We start from the raw sequence: 22,441 nt of genomic DNA on the forward strand, positions 1-22,441 counted from the left end.
TTGGCATCAAGTTCTGACCACTCCTTCTTGGTGTTGCATTTGCTCTGTCAGTCAGTGTAAATGGGAATTATTTTTAAAAATTTATTGCATCTACCAAAAAGTACATATAAAGTGATCACTTTTCTACATAGTGTCCTGCCTTTGATACACATTTCCTTCATCAGATTGGTAAGCTTTGATGCCGCCTTGATAAAAAGAAGAGGTAGAGTTTGAGGGATGTTCCACCGTTCAACACATTGTAAAGTATATTAAATGATAAGAAGACCGGTTTCGATTCCCTTGGAGTCATCATCAGTTCTTGTTGAAAATCAAATCAAGGGGAATCTGATAACAGTCATCATAATAAAAAATTATGTACCTAAAGGCGATTGCATGGAAACACATCAATGGGTTGCAAGACATTACCTTGAAATGTAACGTACACATGGCAAGCAGCACTTGGAATTTAAAAAGTTCTTAGTTCTGGCCTAAACTGTCGCACGTTCATGGATATGGAACACTGGAAACACGTGCACTGGTTGAAAACACACACATACAATATGAAACACTTATGATCTGAATCAATTGGCGTTTCAAGAATGTTCCTGGGCTTGACAGTCCTGCCTCCATCTGACTAAACTAGATGAAATATATACACATTGAATGTACAAAGACAAACCACTTGGGATTTAAAAGTTCTTGGTTTTGGTTTCAAAAAATTGTCATGTGTTCGTAGAACTCAGAATAGAACTGTTGTTCTTGTTTTAATCTATTGGAAACAAATGCACTATCGTAGTTGATAATATACATAGTCAAAGAGAAGATCCTGATGCACTTAGACTATGCAGATGACATCTCTTTACCCACCAGCTCTGAGGAGGAACTGATACAAATGACCAGAGCATTGGAGATGGCCACCAGCAGATTTAGTCTCCTGATAAACAAAACTAAGACGGATAACCTTGTTGTGACTCGAGGGCAAGGTCATGTTGCTCGACAGATACAGTCACTGTGTGTGGGAGATCGGTCCTACAGGAGAGTCCACAAATTCAAATACCTGGGGGCATTTTTCACAGAGGACTCATGCAGAGGAAATCATTGCCAGGATCCAGGCAAGAAACTGATCTTTCTACAGCTTAATACATCATCGCCATAAGACCTGTCTGTGTCGGTGCGATGTAAAGCAACTTGCAAAAAAAAAAAAAAAAAAAAAAAAAAAAGCTTTATACGACTGAAATATGAATTCCATTTCTTGTAATAATAGAACTGCTCTGCTCTGAAAGTCTCTCAACAGTTTGAGATTTGGCTGTACAAAACCCTGATCCAGTCTGTTGTATTATATGGCTGTAAGATGTGGAGTATCCGAAAGCAGGACTTTCATAAACTCCTCATTTTTGCAGAGAAAAGTTTTGTGAATGATCTTCAGTCTGGTGGCTATAAAAAAGGAGGCTAACCACGGATAGTCAGTCAGTGTCGAGTTCTCTGGTGGAGTCAGTGTGGGACACAGTATGTTGGGGTTTGGTGGCTGGGCTGAGGGCAACAGAGGTATTGGCTGTCACTAGTGTCCCTCCAAGGTCTGAACGAAGAGCTGTGGTTTTGGTGTCAGTCCTGTGAGTAGGTGGGCTGTAAATGATGTACGGTACAGAGTGGAAGACTGTGTACTACCTGAGAGTACTGTGTGTTTGTGTATTTCTGTAGAATGAGGATCACCGTGAGTCAACAAGGGAAGTTGCTATCATGAGTGTGAGGGTAATTGAACCTTTGTTAATTTTTGCTGTTGAATTGTTGAGCTGGTGCTGTTAGTTGTTCATTGCATGTGACTGTGTGGATTACTGGACTATCTCTGGAGTCGAACCAAGGAATAGTCATCGTGTGTCGTGTAGCCCATAGCCCTGTGTTCAAGTCCAGCGGTTTTCACACAGCTGCTGTATGAGGTGAAAGGATTAGCCGTCCCCCAGGTAATATCAACAGGCCGGACCTCCTGCTTTGCCATAAGGAAGAGAGACTTGTAATTAGACAGCAATTAGCAAGTGTGGCCATTCATGGTTGATCAGAATTGTGTGTGTATGTATGTGTGAGTACATTTATTGGGTCATCCTGAAATAAATTAGAGTAATAAAACAGACGGAGTTTTATTTGTAACAAAATGGTGTCAGAAGTTGGAATAAACCCCATCTGTGATAAATAATTGTAATTAGCGTGAATCAGCGGACTTAATACTGCAGGTTTGGACCGCTGTTGGGAACATTCCAGAACATTGGTGTGTAGTGAATACATACGCATATAAATCTTTAAGCTTTCACTTTGTATTAATTACTGCATGCCAGTTGAGACCAGAGGCCACACGAAAATTAGGGCTCAGTTAAATGCGCTCTTCGATATGATGATGAAAACGATGGAGGAGAAGATGGAAGGATGATAGGATGATGAAGTTGGAAGGAAACTATAAGATGATGAAAGAAGACCGCATGTTGCTGAAGATATTGGAGAAGGAGATAGAAAACGACCAGGAGAAGACAGAAGATAGCGACCATAAAAAGACGGAGGACGGCCATAAGATCCTGGAAGATAGCCGAAAGAAGAGCGATCTCATAATGGCATGGTTCAACCGAGTTGACACCATGGGAAATCATGAGAGCGATCTAGGGTGGCTACATAACCCTGTCAGGAAGAAAGATTTCTCTCTCAAGTCCCAGAGGACGTGGCAAGCCACTTGCACGTTCTGAGGGGATTAAATGACGGATACAGAGTACGATGGAGGCCAAGATGCAAGTTGAAGGTCTGAAGGGGGACAGTGTTACATGCCAGCCCTGTGGTAGCCCCTTTTGGTGGTTCTTGGAAGGAACTAGTGAGTCAGCCATAATGGGGTGCTTACAATGAGAATATTCTGTCTCTGGCCACATTGCAAATATTCTGGTTCACATAGCTGAGCTATAAAAAGAGAGGCTAGCCGCGGACAGTCTGTTATTGTTGGGCTCCATGGTGAAATCAGTGTTAACGTTGTACTTTTGACACCACTGAAACAATTCTTATTCATTTCTTTTACTAGTTCCCTTGATTGTCTTCCACATCCTTTCCTCTTCATACATCCCTCCATATAGGGTTGGAGTCAGGAAGGGCATCCAGCTGTAAAACAGGGCCAAATCCACATGTGCAACGCAGTTCGCACCTGTGACCCCACAGATATGGGAAAAGCAGTAGGCACAGAAGAAGACATTCAATTTGCATTGTACAAAATCATAATATTTCACTTCCCTGCTTAATTTTGTACTGAAGCCCAGTTTGTATTTTTTTTCTGCTGTGTGATGGAAGGCCCCGGAGGATTTGTCGTGCTGACCACAAGACACCTCGTAATCTGCAGGCCTTTGGGCTTGGTAGGCCAAGGCCCTTCAGGGCTGTAGTGTCATGGGGTTAGGTTCGGTGGAAGACCCTTTGTTACTTTCTTTTCTTTATCTTATGAATATGCACTCGAGATGTTAGTCACCTTATAAAGTTTAACGTATCCATAAAGACGCACACAAAATGCTGTCAGTTGGTACAATTATTTTATACACATCTATTTACAAATTAACACACACATAACATAATCACACTGTCAAAAACAAAACACTTCACTCTGAGAACATCAACAAAGTTGCCATTTTGACAAAAGCCAATTACTGCACATGGAGATTACAACCTTGAAACACAGCTGAAACAGATGACTACCAACTGCCTACCTCAGCATGTCAGTTAACACATGTTCACCAGTGAAACTCTTACTACACCATAACTTTACTAACCAAAACTTGTCGTTACCATCAAGACCACCTCCTTATATGTGCCTGGCCAGGCTTCTAAAACACTACATTACAAAATATACCACAAGAAAAGTAAGATGTCGGCTCGTCGAGGAGTCCATGGAGAGATCGCCGAAAAAGTCGACGCGTAAAAGATCTGCAGAATTGCGTATATCCCTGCCGACCATGCAGAAGCACCTGAAACAAGACTTAGGCTTATGCCAATTTTGGTCTGCACCCATCCAAGAATTATCGGATGCTAACATGGATCTTAACACGTTCAGTACCTGCTTCTGAGCGGGACACTTGAATGCCTGGACCGGCCATTTTGATGCCCGGCCCTCTTGACTTGCATCACTTAGTACAATTTACAATTACTCCTAAACTAGAAATGTTAGAAAAATGATACTTTGTGCTTACCACTAGTAAATATTTAGGGTGTGATATCTGGTGTCACAGGTTTCAAAATACGTCTAATTTTATACAGCCTATCTGTATTTTCGGCATAATGATTACTGTCACCGAAGTGAAGAAATGAAAGAATATGAAGGAAGCGTATTCGGAACATTGTATTAGAAAATACCGGAGTATGAAAAACAGGGTCTTCGGTCCAGTACATTTTTATATCAGGATTTTGGACTAATCGGTTTCCACGATTGCATGATCGAAATCTTTGTGAAAGGCCGCGGCGCCGCACTTATCACCTGACTCGCGTATAGATTGGTCTGCTCACACACATACTGATAAAATTCGTCATTCATGAATATACTCACGTAACTCAAAATATCCTGCTTATATTTTATTTGAACATTTATACCTGAATTCTCTGTAAATGGTGGAACGGGTGGACAATAACTAGGATGATATGTATCAGGCACTTCACTTTTCTCTATAGGCCTATCGGATTCGGGAATCGGAATTTTCTCGTCACTCTCACTTTCACTCTCTGAGTCTATTTCAGGAATAAGTTCAGCACCAGAATAATCATTGTGAACAATACTTAATACTTTTTCTTCCGTTAGAAACTTTGTTTTATAAGCCATTATACTACACTCGGTAAGAACGACATGCACTGCATTGAAATCTCAAGTACCGTCTTGACGCGCGAGGAAGTGCTGAGATATTCCCGCTAAAACAGCTAAGATAAACATAAGCCCACTCAGCGCGACAGTTATCTCAAAAAGGTCAACCAACTTCCTGCTACAACCAGTAACGCTGGCTAAGGTGTAAGAATGCATAGATGACGAATATAAACAGCATTGCTTCGCGCGAAACATTAAACGTCTTATGCCGTCCACGGCCCGCAGCATAGGAGCAAGCTTAAACGTCTTACGCCGTCCACGGTCCGCAATGAGTTAAAATGGAAGCCGTTCTTTCTCGACGGAATTAAAGAGACATGTTGGTTTCAGCATGATGGGGTACCTTCCCTTTATACCATCGCTGTGCGTGAATATCTTAATGAAGCCTTTCCTGGGCGTTGGATTGGTCGTGGTTCTCCTGCACTGCCGGCACCAGTTGCCTCTCCATCTCGAAGCCCAGACCTCACCATGCGTGATAATTCACAATAGTAGTGCATAAAGGGTTCCATTTCACAAAACTGTTAAAATACCACTGGTGACCTGAAAGATGCTGTGAGACAACCATTCACTCAAGTTACACCAACAGTGCTCTGAAAAATATTGTACGGAACCTGTCAGCGTGTTATCCTTTGCCATGAAGAATGACTGTACACAGACTGATCATACCATATCTCAAGAAAACTCCTGTAAATAATTGTTGTTCATGTTATTTAAGTTTAGAGGATTATGGTGGTTATTAAAGAGGGTAATGGGACTTTGTGGCCTCCCTGTAGTGATTAGGAACTGTACACTACCAATCGAAACATACTTTCAACGTACACTACCACTCTCCTACCCAGCTGGCCAACATTCTGATGGTGAACATTTTTTCAACCAACGGGACTCGAACGGGTTAACCACGGTGTCAGACCATATACACTTGATGCCTTAACGATCATGGCTGCTAGGCTGTCTATCTGGACTGAAAAGATGTGCTTAGAGTTCATAAAATGCCACATTGCTATAGCTAAGCCAGCAAACGAAGCCTTCTTTTGCTGTGTGTTACTTTTACGTTACATGACCTTGAGGGATTTTCTTGGCCTTTGATTTTTCTGTATGCTTGAAAATTGTGAAGAGCCGATACCGGTATTTCGGTACTAATGCAGTCAGTTGTGTAGAATATTTGGGTATTTACGACAGCATCTTTGTTATTCAGGTAATTATAATGCTCTTATGATGCACTGCACAAGTCTTTTTCGTTTTTCTATTTCTTGTACATAACATTAACTATTGACAATTTTTGGCAGTGATGGGAAAAGATAGGAATAGGACGAGAAGATAATGACTGTGACCTTAATTAAGTTATAGCCTCAGTATATGCCTGGTATGAAAATGAGGAAACCATGAAAAATCATTAATTAATTTAAGTCCCTTTTTCACACCAGCAAATGCTGGGGCTGTACCTTAAGACTACAGTTGATTCCTTTCCACTTCTAGCCCTTTCCTGTCCCATCGTTGCCATAAGACCTATCTGTGTGGGTGCAGCATAAAGCACATTTTGAAAAATTAATTTCTAGATGAATGTATGAAATTTCATTTTTTATCAATTTATTTCTTGAATGGAATGAATACAAGACCATGGGTGCTTGCAGAGGAGGGTCAGGAGTCAGTAAATACACAGAACACTGAGCTGGTCAGCCCATGACAGAGTATTGCCTGTCTTCTCATACGGAATGCCCTCTCCGAAAGGAAACTGTTGGTTTGTGGAAGTTATGTTTCTAGGGACCTTTCTCTGAATATAAAAAATAATTTAACTTTTTTCCACAACATTCTCTCTTAAGTTTTAGACCAACCGAGCAAGTTTACTGTTGATTGGGTCATGTAGCTGTCAGCTTGCTTTCAAGAGATAGTGAGTTCGAACCCCACTGCTAAAACCGCTAAAGATGGTTTTCCATTTTCACACCAGGCAAATGTTGGAGCTGTACCTTAATTAAGGCCATGGTTGCTTCCTTCCCAGTCCTAGCCCATCATTGTCATAAGACCTGTTTCTGTTGGTGTAAAAAAAAAAAAAAAAAAAAAAAAAAAGAAGAAGCCACAAATAAAAGTTATTCTCACACTCAGAAAATTTTTAAAAAGGAATATGCTTAAATATTTTATTTCATTCGTTACAGTCATCTATGGACCACATTTACACAATCTATCAGATCATCTATCTCTCAAGCAGTCTCTTTTCTTTGCATTCCTTCCAGATATTCTGAAATCTTTGATTTCTCCTTTGTCGCACTTCAACTGAGATGTTACTTGACTTCACGAGTTTCTCCGGTGCATCCCTGATTCCAGCAGTTTTCTTCTTAAAGGTTGTTCTTCTCTGTATATCTCCGTCCTGGATCCCCACTTCTTCCAAATCCTTCTGAACTTCCTTAAGCCCTAAAGGTTATCTTTTCCATTTTTCTTGTAGACTAAGTATCCTGTGTCCCAGTTTGTTTGGATTCATGCTCTTGATGTGCCCATAAAATGATAGTCTTCTTTTCCTCATAGTAGTTATCTTCTGAACTTTTCATAAAGTTCTTGATTCGGTCTCAATCGGAACATGGGTTTTGAATACAGTGACTTCTTTGGACCTAAGATTTTCCTAAGGAATCTCCCTCCCCTTTTTTCAATGACTGGGTCATTACTTTCATCATGTTTTCTGCTGCATATAGACACTATACTCTGACCACCATTCAGTAATGTTTTAATTTTGCTATTTATAGCTTCTCTCTCATTTCCGTTCGGGGTGAGAATTTCTCCCAGGAACTGGAATTTCAGAACATGGTGGATATCCCCAAATTTGGTTTTGATTCTGTCTGTGAGATCTGTTTTGTGAGAGTCCATATATGCATTTTTTTTTTTTCCAAAAGATATTCTTAAACCAGTTTTGGCAGCCACATTTTATAATTCCTCTGCTTATTTTGCGGCTGAGTGCAGGTTGTCATGATGAGTACTACATCATCCATGAAGGCTAGGCAGTCAACTATGATTGCACCTTTTCCACATCCTATCTTTATCCCATTTTGTTGTTCCTTTTCGGTCATTCTCGATCTCCAATCTCTGATTACCTTTTTCAGAATACAGGTAAACAGCAGTGGTGAAAGGAATCTCCCTCCCCTTTTTTCAATGACTGGGTCATTACTTTCATCATGGTTTCTGCTGCATATAGACACTATACTTTCACCACTGTTCAGTAATGTTTTAATTTTGCTATTTATAGCTTCTTTCTCATTTCCATTGGGGGGGGGGGTGAGAATTTCTTCCTTGCTTCAAACTTGTTTTTATCTCTAATGGTTCTGAGATTTCTCCCATGAGTTTAACTTGAAATGAGGTATCTGTCAATGTCTCGTTGATTAATGCGAGGGATTTATCATCCGAACCAAACTCACGAAGGATGTTAAGCAGCTTAAATATATTGATAAAATATAAAGAATACTGATGATTTTTGTTCAGGGCAATTCGTTCTGTATTCTGGCATAATTTGTCACTCAGATTGAAAAAAAAGTGTTAAAAATTTGATTTCAAGTAATTTGTTATTTTATAAATTATGATGCAGTTACATATTTTCCATGCAAACTACTGTGTTTTGCATAAAAATTTCCTAGGCAAATTCTGAGGCTGTACCTTAATCAAGGCCACAGTCACTTCCTTCCCACTCCTAGTCCGTTCCTTTCTCCTATCTGTGTAGGTGTGATGTAAAGAAAATTCTAAACAACAAATGTGTGTGTGTGTATATATATATATATACTCCCATAGAAAGCCATTGGTCATAAGAGCTTGTTATGCCATGTCAATGTAAAAACTTTAGTGGAAGTAATTTTCCATGCTTTCAGCTCCGTACTTGGGCAAAGGTTGAACGTAACCCTCTGCAGAGCATACTATGGGCAGTGGTAACATAAGATTACTTGTCCAATCCTGTGTTCAATATGCCTGTAAATGTAGAGAGTGTTCAGAAAAACTCCTGGCTGAATGCCTCAAATAGTAGAGCCCAGTTGGTGAATTTGATCCCTGCTCAGCCTTGTAATATTTGAAGGTGCTCAAATGCGCCAGCTTCATTTGGTAGATTTAACGGCACCTAAAGGAATTCCTGTGGGGAAATATTTCTGGTATCCTGTTGTTTCCGAAAACTGTTAACGTATTACAAGATATTAGAATCATTCCGTGTTGACGGTTTTCACTTTACAATGGCGAAAAATGAGAGTATCCTCCTATTCAATACATCATATATTCCGTCATTAGATGGAGCAAACAAATTCAAACATGTTTCGGCTCGCTTGAGCCATCTTCAGTGAAAAAATTAGGGGGGTTGGAGTAATTTACATAATATAAGTTGAAAAAATGCTAAAAAACATAATGAAAGAGCAAATGAAAAAACAAACAAAAGAGAGCCTAGACAGAAACAAAATTAGCACAAATATACAATATTTACATCAATATGCAGAGCAAAAAACAACTTATTGCAACAAAATTCAGTGAAACAGGTGTTAATTTAAAATAATAATTGAAAATAAAACTGCGTTAACCTAAGAAACAAGGGAATGAGAAAACAAATGATGCAGATGGAAATGAATAATAGTAGCACATGGTGAGGTTGTGGACCTCATAGTTTGCACATTATTGGTTTAGTAAAAATGACAAAACAGTTTGAAATTGCTGTCAAAATCATCCTAGTAGAAACCCATCACATCAAATTGGTCAGGAGGAGAGCGGGAGCAAACATTTTTTAGAAACTCAAAAAAACAACTCAAAAATGTTTGCTCTGCATATTGATGTAAATATTGTATATTTGTGCTAATTTTGTTTCCGTCTAGGCTCTCTTTTGTTTGTTTTTTCATTTGCTCTTTCATTATGTTTTTTAGCATTTTTTTCAACTTATATTATGTAAATTATTCCAACCCCCCGTAATTTTTTCACTGAAGATGGCTCAAGCGAGCCGAAACATGTTTGAATTTGTTTGCTCCGTCTAATGACGGAATATATGATGTATTGAATAGGAGGATACTCTCATTTTTCGCCATTGTAAAGTAAACTGTTAACGTAGTTTGGGGACGTTAAAAATAATAACATTATTAGTCTTATGAAAATGCTTAGGCCTACTCTCATGGAAGTAGCGTGGATCTGAGTAATGAAATCTTGTAGCATTTAATGTCTCTATCATAGACTTCACTGAAACACGATTGGGATGTTTACATGAAGTATATCATCACTAATGTTTAAACAATCAGGTCCATTGTTATTAATAATGCTTTTCTTCTTTCAGTGCATAGTCCAGTCATACCTACAATGGCTTCAAGATAGTGACTACAATCCCATTTGTGAACTGTGTTCTCAGGAGCTGGCTGGTGAAGATTGTGTGCGTCTTGTATGTTATCGTAAGTTAATCTGTGTACTTATTGATTTTATAAGAGTGTAATACAACACATTATTACTAATATCAAATATTTTAAATGTTAGTGTGTCAATACTTGTTTCCACAACATGTGGACTTCATTATTGAAATCAGGCTACAGTAAGTAAATATTGATGTAAGCATCGAACTGGAAATGATAAGGTATAATATATACATACGTACATCTACATTATAGACTGTTATGCCTTTTACATACAGTCTGCAAGCCTCTGTGAATTTACTAACTCCCACCACAATCCTCTATTTGTAACTAGCTCTGTGGCATTAAGGAGTGAGGGTAATTGTTTCCACCTGGATTCAATACGGACTAAAAATGAAGTTTTTGACAATAGTTCTGTGGCCTCGTTTGGTTCTACACCTCATGTTTTTAAATCATTAGAAAGCGAGTCTAACCATCGTCTTGGTCTCCCTCTACTTTACTTCCATGACTGCGAGTCCAGTATTCTTCTAGGTATTTATTTATTGAATATCTTAACAGTTTGAACCCTATTGTACATGAATACTGTATATTAGGGTTGTTGACCAGTTTTTTAATTATTGGTCCTTGACACAAAATTACAAAACAAAATTATTGTAGATGTGATGAATAAAGTTAAGGAACTGTTTGTAGCAGCAGGGTGTCCTAAACATATGGTATAATGGCTTTGAAAGTTCCACATTACAATTGTTTAGGTGACTGTCAAGTTTGAATCTTGTTCTTCCAAACATGGCACAGTCTAACAGTAAATGCTCCACTGTTTGTGAAGACAAAAACACAAGTCATTGTGCAATGTTAATTTTGAAGCATTCAAAGTACACTTAAACTTTCCATGGGCAGAGAGAAACTGAGTGAGAATGAATTCGGGCACTGATGTTTTGCACTGGAGTCGGCTATGTATGTCGGGAAAAAATAATTCTCTTGTGACAGACCCTTTTGTACTTGATGCCCAGAGGTTGTTCCACTGTCTTATTAGATGTGTTTTGATTTGGTCTTTTGCATAGCTTGGGGTTGATTTGTTGTAGGTAATTTCAGTGTTGATTGAGGAAGCTGCTTTTGCGAGGATGTCTGCCTTTTCATTTCCAGAAGAAGAGGTGTGTCCTCAGATCCAGGAAGGTCAGTTGTGAGGGCACAGCTGTGTTCTACATCTTATAATACCAGCTATTGGATTGACATTGTGCTTGTTGTTGATCGTGTTTAGTGCAGCCTACGAGTCACTTTGTATCTGGGCACTACTGCTGTTGCGTTCACACCACACAACAGCAGACTTGATGGCCCATAGCTTGGCATGAAATACTGAGCAGCTGGATGACAATTGGTATTGGGCTGAAAACACTTCCTGTTGTTCTTGTAGCAACAAATGCGCATCCCTTTTTGTCAGATTCGGTGTTATTAGCTGTGCGAGAGCCGTCTGTGGAGATATAGTAGTCATGGCTGAGTGAGCAGCTATTGCAAACATAAGTCTTGAAGATACTAGGATGACTGGATTCCAGGAAGTGACAGTTCCTCTCCACTGTGGTTTCAAGAATTGATGCAGGAGATGTTATGTGTTTCTTCATTAACATGAGTTTGGCCGTTCCAATGGCAGTAAAGAACAGGGGTTCTATTTCAGCGATAACAAGGGCTGCTACGCTGCTATTGTGCGATAGGCACAAGAAATTCGAAGGCCATTTCCTCTCTGAATCTGCAGAAGTTTTTCCTTAGCCCAATGCTTTTTAAATAGAATGAAACAATGAAGCACAATACAATGGTGATAACAGGCCATGACGATGCGTGTGGTACATAATTCTGTCAATTATTAGTGGAACAAAAGTTGTGTAGTATATAATGCAGAGTATTCTGATTTTATTCCCATGATGGCCTGCATTCAGTAGCAATAGCCTGAAGAAATTTGTCTGATTTAAGCTTTAGTTTATTGGAATGTAGCTTAAATGTTTGTCCAGTAGGAATCCCAGATTTAAAAGTTGATCTTCTAGTGCGATTTCCTGTCTGTTCATCTTGAGTTGTTGCTTTAACAGATTTCTTCCTCTCATGAAAACCATAGCCTTAGTTTTCAGTGGATTAAATTTTCAGCTTGTATTTGGAACCCCAGCCAATCAGAATTTGTAGTGCTGTGTTCGCTCGAGTGCTTAAATTAGCATCCATATCAGCTTCAATTAACAAATGTGCATCATCACTGTAAGCAACAATCTTGCAGTCCATGGGAAGAGGTACTTTGAGGGCGTCACCATACAAGGTATTCCAAAATCCTGGGTTGCAGGTAGGTCCCTGGGGCTTGGTTGATGTATTGAGTTGAAATTGCTGTTCCGACTTGAAGTTTCACTTTTCTGTTGCTGAAGTACGCTTGAGTGATTTTGTACAGATTACATGGGCATTGCTTTTTCTTTAGTTGATAACAAAATTTGCAGCCACCAGGCGTTATGAAATGCACCAGTTATGTCCAAACAGGTTAATATGCCTATTTTTCACCTTGAGAAGGTATTCTGAATCGATTCAGTTGCATAGAGAACAGCACCTTCAGTAGATTCTTGTGGGTTAAGGCCATACTGAAATGGTGATAATAGGCCGTGACGATGCTTGTGGTAAATAATTCTGTTGAATATTGGCTTCTCCAGAATCTTCCTTAGAACTGGTAGGAGGCAGGTGGGTCCGAAGGACTTAGCTGCAAACTTTGTTAACCCGTTAGGTTTTCACTTTATAAAGGTGAAAAAAATAATAACCCGTTAGGTGGGCGATGCGGCAAGATCCGCGGGTACAAGTCGCTTGCTCGGTGGGGAACGGGGATATATCCGCCGATTCAAATTATATTTTTTTTCTCAGTTGCCTGCCTGCAGAGGTTTATTTCCTTTCCAGCAGTGTATTCTGGATGAGTCTGCCCTCTAATGTGAATTTTTTCAGCTATGTTCTCCCAATACCAATGTGTCATCCATTAGTTGAAACATAAGGAACGCAGCTGACGTCCGGGCAAGAACGACCTAAGGCCTAATAACTCCGCGCTGAAGCTTTAGTTATAAGTAAACTAGAGATCCAAGACTTCATGCAGGTCCTAAAACTCGTGATACATAACAACTATTTCGCATTTGACAAATGTATTTACCAACAAGATGGACTGGCTATGGGGTCGCCGGCCTCAGGGATTTTGGCTGAGATATACATAGATTTCCTAGAAGACACTGCAATTAATACCAATAACATTTTCTCAAATATACTTTTCTGGTCTAGATATGTCGATGACACTGGTTATTCTAGATGACAGAACGGTTAATGCAGCTACCACCCTTAACAACTTAAACAAGATAGATTCTAATATAAAATTCACATTAGAATCAGAGTCCAATAACTCAATTAACTTTTTAGACCTTACAATTAAGAGACTTCCTTCTTCTTTAGAATACAATATCTACAGAAAACCAACCCAAACAGCGACTATTATCAGAAGAGACTCCACACACCCACACGCACATAAATGCGCCACTTACTATAGTATGGTAGACCGTGCACTAAAAATACCGTTATCCAAGGAAAACCTAAAGAAGGAATTGAACACCATTCGTGCCATCGCTAAATACAACGGTTATAACACCTCATTCATAGAACGCATTATCAACAAATGTAAACATAGACTAAAGACAACATTAACCAAAGAAAGACCTAACCCTGCCCTATTCGCCACCTTTACCTTTAACGAAAACATACACAGTGTAACTAAAGTCTTCAAGAAACATAATATTAAAATTTCGTTCAGAACCAGCAATAGAAACATATAGTTCACAATTCCAAGTCAATAAACAGATCCGACATTCACGCAAAGTCAGGTGTTTACCGTTTTCAATGCAATAACTGTTTTTCCTCATACATTGGACAGACCGGGCGAAGCTTCAAAGTTAGATACTTAGAACACGTCAACGCCATCAGATATAATAGATTTTCTGCAATAGGCGAACACATACATGACTTAAAGCATAATTTTACTACCATAGAACAAGACCTAGAAATTCTCAAAAACATAAACAAAGGCCCTTTACTCGACGTTATGGAGGACTGTTTCATTCACCTAGACCAATTTTTTAATCCTAATCTAAACCTTAACGAAATTTCAGAAAAATCCAATATCCTTTTCGACTTCCTAATCGAAGTCTTTAGAGGTATCAAAATCACGGGAGGAAAATCGATCTTTCACGCTCTCCACAGCACTCTTCTACGTCCCACACCACTACCACTCCGCCCTCGTGACCCGCCTTGAACTCCGCCTCCCTACCCTTTCCTCTCCCCTTCCCCTCCCCCCTCCCCTTTCCACCCCTCTCACTCTACCTTCGCACTCATTCAACTTAGTCACACCCATCTCACTTGTCCACAACTCTTCTCACACTACACACACAGCACGCTGAACAAGGTGAGTCTCATATTCTATCATCCTTGGCCGTGATCCCATTTTAGATTTCCATTTCACTAACCTAGTTTTTCTTTCCTTTCTTTTAAGATTCACCACCCTTGTTGAGCTGAGACAACTTTAAAGATCAACCTTATGCAGTCGCTTAACATCAGGTATCTCGGCCTTAGACAAAATTCCTTTTGATGGTCTTGCCAACCTCACATAACATCGGACTTATGTGTCTCCATTGAACAGCAACAGAAGAGTGGACTATTTTACTACGTCGTTTTATTATCACATTCAGACTTTTATGTTCAATCATCAGACCAATTTTATTGCACAATACTCACCTATCTCATTAGATTATAACGCTTTTATGTGTTACATCATCATATTTTACTCATTTTTCTTCTAGCCTTTAAGGAGAAAAGCAGTCCATCATTTGTAGTTTGCCATGCAAGAATTATTTATACAACTTTTGTGATGTGTACTTTGCCCACTTGTGATTTTTTAGCTGATGATGACGCAATAAGCGTCAAAACCGGTACTAATAATATAATAAATAATATGTTGTGAACACCTTATACAACACATTTTGTATTGAAAAGGTTGAACCTTCCTTAATTCTAATTGTGAATTCTGAAGCTTTACCTCATTGCCTAATCGTCCCTTGGAAGTAATAATATTGCTGTAGAAGGGATTTTTAGAGATTATGACACTGAACAGACCTCTCTGATGACATTTTAGAACTGTGACCTGATTTATTAACCCCAGTCTTGAGTTCTTCCTTCACGACTGGAGTGTGTGTTTATCGCGAGTTACATAATATTTTATTATTGTACGCATCCGTAATACAGTCATATTTAATGATTTCCATCCAAACTGCTGAGACCAGGGTTCTATTTGATCCTTTTTCTTACATTCTTTCCGCTAAAGTATCTATAACGAATTACCGGCCCCCATTGTTAGAGCAAGATGGTTTACGGGTCATGATAAATGAAATGTTGGAATTTAGTGGGGAGAATTGTGATATTAGTGAAGTAAGTTCTGCCGAAGGGGAATTCGTAAGTGACAGGAAATTACCTGGAATAAGTACTGCAGGCTTGAATATACAGGGTTTGGGCATAGCTGATGCGAATGTTCAGCAGTCGCAAAAGAGGCAACACGTGTTCGATTCCAGTTCAAGTAGCGATCATGACAGTGACAGTTGTGACGATAATACTGATTACAATCCAACCACTGCAAGTTCTTCGTCAACTTATACTGAAAATGTACTAAGAATCTCCCGCTTTGATCCAAATTTCCATCATGATGTAAAGAGAGTGTTTTAGGGAAAACAAAACTGAGCAAAATATTTTAATTACTCCATTATGACGAGATATGCCAGAACATAGCTGAAGAGGTAAAAGATGCCAAACAGGAAGTCGCACATAAAACCCAGTTTAGTAAGACGAAAGGAATCGAGATCAAGACCGTGTCCGAACAAATAAGGACGAAATAAAGCTTCTTATGGCCATACTGTTGCCGCAGGTGATTGTACAGAAACATAAATTAGGACACTATTTCTCGCAATTGCTCGTTCACTATGCCTATTTCCTATGAGCTGATGACATAGGGGAAATTTTTTCTCGCCAGATTGAGTGGCCTGGCCGGCCTCCTGACCCCAACTTGCCAGGTTCGATTATGGCTCAGGCCGGTGGTATTTGAAGGTGTTCATATACGTCGGCCTCTTATCAGTAGATTTACTGGCATGCAAAAGAAGAACTGCAGGAATAAGTTCTGGCACCTCAGTGTGTCCGAAAACCGTAAAAGTAGTTAGTGGGACGTGAAGCCAATAACATTCTTCTTCTTCTTCTTCTTCTTCTTCTTCTTCTTCTTCTTCTTCTTCTTCTTCTTATTATTATTATTATTATTATTATTATTATTATTATTATTATTATTATTATTATTATATTTTCCTCCACAGCTTTTTACATACCTCTGACAATGAGGTGAATAATGCACAACTTCTTCCCAAAATATACAAGATAAATCCAGTATTTGACCACCTGTTAGCAAAATTTTCGGAAGCTTTTACCCCTGATGGCAAAATGTCAGTTGATGAGAACCTCTTGCTATGGAAAGGGTGGTAGGGTGGAAAGTTTACATAACAAGAAAACGATCGCGTTTCGGAACGGAATTATATAAATTATGCGAAGGCGAGACAGGTTATATAACGTGATCTGCTTCCGTGTGTATCATAATGAACAGCTGTAAAAGACATTACACTGTGAAGACTGAAAATACTGTAAATATTACCTTTATTGTAGTGTAATATAGTCCGTTTATGTCACTATGAATTGTAGGGAGGCCATATAAACTTGATCCCTCGAAAGCGCTAACCAACATAACAGAAAATTTTGTGAGTATTATAATTTATTCCATTGTACATCTTTTAAGTACATGCAAACTTTGTAAATCTACAATTTACATATACAGAAACATTTCCAGGCAGAGATTGATAGTAAACTGCCCAAAATATTCAGGTGAAAGTTACTGTATAAACAAAAACCAGAGCTTTGCTGTTAGGAAGAAGCAATCTCGATATCACAGTGTGAAAGCACTTCGTACGTTTTTGCACAAAGTATTGAAAAATTAAAACAATCAAATTTTCCAACAATTAAATACATTATATTCAAGTAAATATTTCTCTTTTGGCCCTTCAATAGTTCATTTTACTCTAAGATTGTTTTTAATCAAGTAATTAAATAAATATTTTCTTCAATCAGGGAAATCACTCCCTACCTGAGATTGAGCTAGTGTGTACCGAGCTCTCCGCTTAAGGGGTTAAGGTGCTTTCTTTAGGAATTACCTTCACTACTGCAATTTTCCACGAGGTAGGAAAGTGGTTCAAAGATAGGCACTTATTGAACAGTGTGACAAATAAGGTTGGAAGACAGGTAACCTATACTCCTCCATTCGCCTCACATGACCCCATTACTGAAACAAGTTTATGAGTACAGCTTCATCAGTTGAGTTCATTCTTAAATTAGCCTTTATCTCCTTATTCCAAGTACCTTCTTGCCATTGTTCCAACCTGTTTGTACAAGCTATCTTTCTCGCTACTTTCATGTCTGTTACTTCTAACTTGTGAATAAGATATCCTGAGTCCACCCAGCTTTCACTCCTTTGAAGCAAAGTTGGTCTGAAAACAGACCCATGTGAAGATAGTTTCGTCTGGGAGCTGACTTCTTTCTTACAGAATTCTATTGATCGCAGTTGCGAGCTCACTGCATTAGCTTTGCTTCACCCTGATTCGTTGTTTTCTATACTACACATTGTAAATACAGGTATATTACAATCAAACAGAAATGCACTGTTTTTTGAATTATAATTTCCTTAGAAAGGTACTGAAATTATGTACAGTCACTTAGATATTTTGTACATGGTGGTGATATAATGGAATGCTATTGCTCTGACTGAGCAAGTTGGCCATGCTGTTAGAGTTGCACAGCTGTGAGTTTGCATTCGGGATATAGTTCATATCCTACCATCGGCAGCCCTGAAGATTGTTTTCCGTAGTTTTCATAGTTTCCATTTTCACACCAGGCAAATACTGGGGCTGCACTTTAATTAAGGCCGTGGCCGCTTCCTTCCAGCTCCTAGCCCTTTTTTATCCCATCATCGCTATCAGACCTATCTATGTCAGTAGACGTAAAGCAAGTTGTAAAAAAAAAAAAAAAAAAGAGAGAGAAAAAAGAAAAAAAAGCATTTCTAGCTATTGAAGTTCACAATATGTGTGATCCATGTTCTCACTGGAGAGAAAATCTCATGGATACTGCCCCAACCTGTGGTTTCTAATGTATCAGCATCTTATACTTCATTCCTTGTTTCCTGTACACATTTTGCTGTGCAAATGTAGTCTTTAGATCCATGTGGTAGTGTGTGGAGGTCAGCACATTTTTTATCCAAGTACTTTGTGGATTTAAAATTTTTTTACAATTATTATTTGTTACTTAATTATGTAATTTATGTCATCTTTCTTTTGTATGGACCTGTAATTTGTGTCTGCTGAGTATTCTTTGAGACATTGATAAAATGGTTGTTGAAGTCTCAAATAAATGATCTGTTATCTGTGTTTAATTGGGACAATATGTTATAAGTCGAATGGATATATACATTGCAAGATGCAGGATATTAAAAAAGGAATGTTTACTATGAAATTATTATTTCTGTAGTCTTGACATCTCTGTGGTCATGCGTCTGCAAAGAATAAGTACATTCGGCACCCTTCTCGGCTAAAAACTGTCTGTACAACCAAGATAAATTCATAGAAGCATCAGTGTGTGAAACAAATTGTTATATGGCCCATGTACTGTAACACTTCTATGAGGACAGTACACATCTAACATACATTGAACTCAGTGTTAATTAATTGTGGTGCTGAGTCATTAGTAATTCATTAAGATTGGAGTTTATGCATCTGATGTATAAATATTTTGTAGAAAGACTTAAGGAATTGCCAGAGATAGGAAGCTTTCAAAAAAAAAAAAAGTCTTGGTGATTTACAAGGTATTGAGAAACAACTCAAGCTTGTTGGTTTTTTCATGGTAGAAGTTATGAAGGGAAAAGTTACGTTACGTTTCCCCCTTTCCATGCCATTTGCAGTGAAGTAATCACTGCAGAGAATTTTACCTGGAAACTAGATTTTCCCTTGGATTGGAATTCAAGTGCACTATAATGTTAGCACCTGGAGATGGATGATTATTTCGATGATGATGATGAACTGTAGTTTGATGGAGAAGGTTGCTTCCATAAAGTGAATATGTAGTGCGAGTGCCTGGCTTCATTTTAAATATCCTCATGACATTCAGAAGTTCCATGGTTTTTTCATCAGCAGAACTTCACATTTATTTCTGTTGTCCATAAGTCACAACTGAATTGAATATTCTTGTTTTATCAATATTTGCTCATCTTGTCATTAGAATAAACAGGTCAAGTTTGTGTTCTCTGTAGTATGTGAAGCAAACATTAGAAGCATTTATTTTCTGATATTAAACAGAAAACTCTACTTGTGTGGTTTGATTTTCTTTGTGACTTTTAGGCTATTTACAGAATATTATTTCAGTTTATAAGATAATTAATTTGATATGAACTTGTTGTTTTCTACTTGTTACTGCTGATAACTTGTACTTATAATAATAATAATAATAATAATAATAATAATAATAATAATAATAATGGAGTGTGGGCGGCCTCTACGTCCGCCATTTCAACTTTCGGCGGGGCCAGAGAGTGACGTCACAATTGGGCCCGTCCGCTCCTTCAAGCCACACCACTCATGGTCAGGCTTAGGTGCTTGGCTGGCCCCCTCTCTCTTCCGCCCATAGCAGTGCGGCGTAAGGACTATGGAAATTACGAGACTATTAACCTGGAGTCTTCCACGTTGCGAGATTTATGGATACATCCACTCTGTGGACTGTTCTGGAACGACTGGCCCAGTTGTATATAACAGGACTGACTTGCCAGTCAGTTTAGTCAGTGAGTGGATGCAGTGGTTTAGCGAAGAGCTCAGATGGAGCTCAGCCAGCAAGCAAACAGGAGCGAAGAGTGCAATCAGTCAGTGTGAGTTACAGCCTGAGCTTAGTGTGTCAGTCTCTTGGAGTGTTCGCCTCTTTGTGCTGAAGACTTATTCTGTTGCCTGTCGTCATGCATGTGTCTCTTGGACTGGCTGCTATGGGAGAACATTGAATGTTCCATTGCAGTGTGGAAGAAGACACTGGGTGTCTACTTGGGGCTGTGAACTGAGTTCTACTGGAGTGTGGACAGCGAACATCTTCTTGAACTGCGAGACTGATGTGCACGGGCTGCAAACTGTGGACTGTGACAACGCCAACAAGTGTGACTAAGTGAGACTGTAGTGTTAGTGATGAGAGTCCGTGTGAATTAGTGTGAAAGAACAGTGAGTAATAATTAGGGCCCAAATTTTAAAGGTTTTAACCTTTCTTTGCTATTTAATTCACAAATTTCAATATATTAATTCGTTTCACACTTCCTGGAGCAGAATATGTGAATTTCATTGCACCTAAGAAATCTAAATGAGGGGTTGACACCTAAAATAACCTAATAATAGCTGTTTTACCTTCTTCAAATAATGTTTTTTCCCCATTGCAATACATTGTAAAATTATTTCCACTGCGATTACAAGCAGTAGGACGGAGATAGTTCAGGTTACTACCGTTAAATGCAGCATGTCCCATGCTTCCCACTAACATGTGACATCTGGTGGTTCCTCGATGCACCTGATAGGTCAGGAGGAACGTAAACAGTTTCGCCTCCAGTCATCCACAGAGTACAGCCAGCAGAGTGTGTGCTGAATGGTTCCTGCAGTATTTTCTAACCGTAATTGTTGTACAGCAAAACAATGCCTAAATCGCACTTATTGAAAAAAATGGATTGCTACAGATGGACACTTCACTACGGATGGTTGAGCGGTCTTCTGTCAGGCATGTTCCAAAGAAGTAAGTTTCTCGTAACTGACCTAAAACCTGCATTGCGACACCCTAGCTCGCTCCCTGAAGAGTACTTAGGATTTGGATTCTTCATTTCAGGTTAAATGTGAGCAGAAATCCCATCTTGAGCAACATAAATCTGCAGCCGCTCACATGGCTAGCGTAGCGAGGAGAAATAAGTCCAGCAGCAACAGTAAGCAAATGCTTATTTCTTCCACAGTTGGCAGGTCTGAAGATAACTTTCACTTTCGCCTATGTCAGGCGTTGGTGTCTGCAAATGTCCCATTGAACGTGCTAAGTAACCTGACCATGAAAACATTCTTGAGAGACATCAGTGAGCGCAGTACACCTAATGAATCCACTTTAAGGAAGGATTACTTGGATCCTGTTTACCAGAAGACATTAGATGAAATAAGAGAAGATATAGGCGATCACTGTATTTAGTGTTCTGTCGATGAAACATCTGACAGTTGGGGGTCGCTTCATTGTGAATGTGGTAGTAGGTAAGCTGGATCAAAATTAACCAGGTAACCATCATCTAATTCTATTTCTTTGTAAAGAAATAGAACAAACTAACGGCAGCACAATAGCCTACGCAGTGAGGGATGCTTTACACTTATTGTGGCCAGCAGAGAATCAAGATAGTAAGTTCTTCTTGTTAGTGACAGGCAGTGCTGCCTACATGTTCAAGGCAGGGCAGGTTCTACAGACCTTTTACCCGAGCATGCTACACATTACGTACTTTGCCCACGGCCTGCACTGTCTTGCGGAGGAGATTTTTTTGCTAGTTGCTTTACGTCGCACCGACACAGATAGGCCTTACGGCGACGATGGGATAGGAAAGGCCTAGGAATGGGAAGGAAGCAGCTGTGGCCTTAATTAAAGTACAGCCTGGTGTGAAAATGGGAAACCGCAGAAAACCATCTTCAGGGCTGCCGACAGTGGGGTTCGAACCCATTATCTCCCGGATGCAAGCTCACAGCTGCACGCCCCTAACTGCACAGCCAACTCGCCCGGTGCGGGGGAGATTAGAGGCAACTTCAGTGATGTGAACAGCGTGGTTTCTTCCATCAAGAAAGTTTTCTTAAAAGCCCCAACACGTGTACAGTTGTTCAAAGAGAAACTACCGGCAATACCTCTTCCACCTTAGCCGATACTTACCCGCTGGGGAACTTGGCTGTCTGCTGCTATTTATTATGCTGAGAACCTAGAAGTAATTAAAAATGTCGTCAATGACTTGGATGAAACAGAAGCTTCCTGCATCGCCAAGGCCAAGAAATCGTTTGAGTGCTCGACCCTCGTCGCTTCCCTAGCATATATTAAGACACATTTTGTGCTATACCAG

General features: G+C 39.3%; 1 protein-coding gene across 1 annotated transcript in view; it reads left to right on the forward strand.

The window, feature by feature from the left end:
• LOC136863869 (zinc finger protein-like 1 homolog) overlaps window positions 1-22,441 on the forward strand; it is a 180,248-nt gene that overhangs the window by 17,345 nt on the left and 140,462 nt on the right. Inside the window, exon 2 of the mRNA XM_067140228.2 lies at window positions 10,107-10,218. Coding sequence (XP_066996329.2) covers window positions 10,107-10,218 — 112 coding nt within the window. The remainder of the gene's footprint in view (window positions 1-10,106; window positions 10,219-22,441) is intronic.

Source organism: Anabrus simplex, chromosome 2 (genome assembly GCF_040414725.1).
Source record: "Anabrus simplex isolate iqAnaSimp1 chromosome 2, ASM4041472v1, whole genome shotgun sequence".
NCBI lineage: Eukaryota > Metazoa > Arthropoda > Insecta > Orthoptera > Tettigoniidae > Anabrus > Anabrus simplex.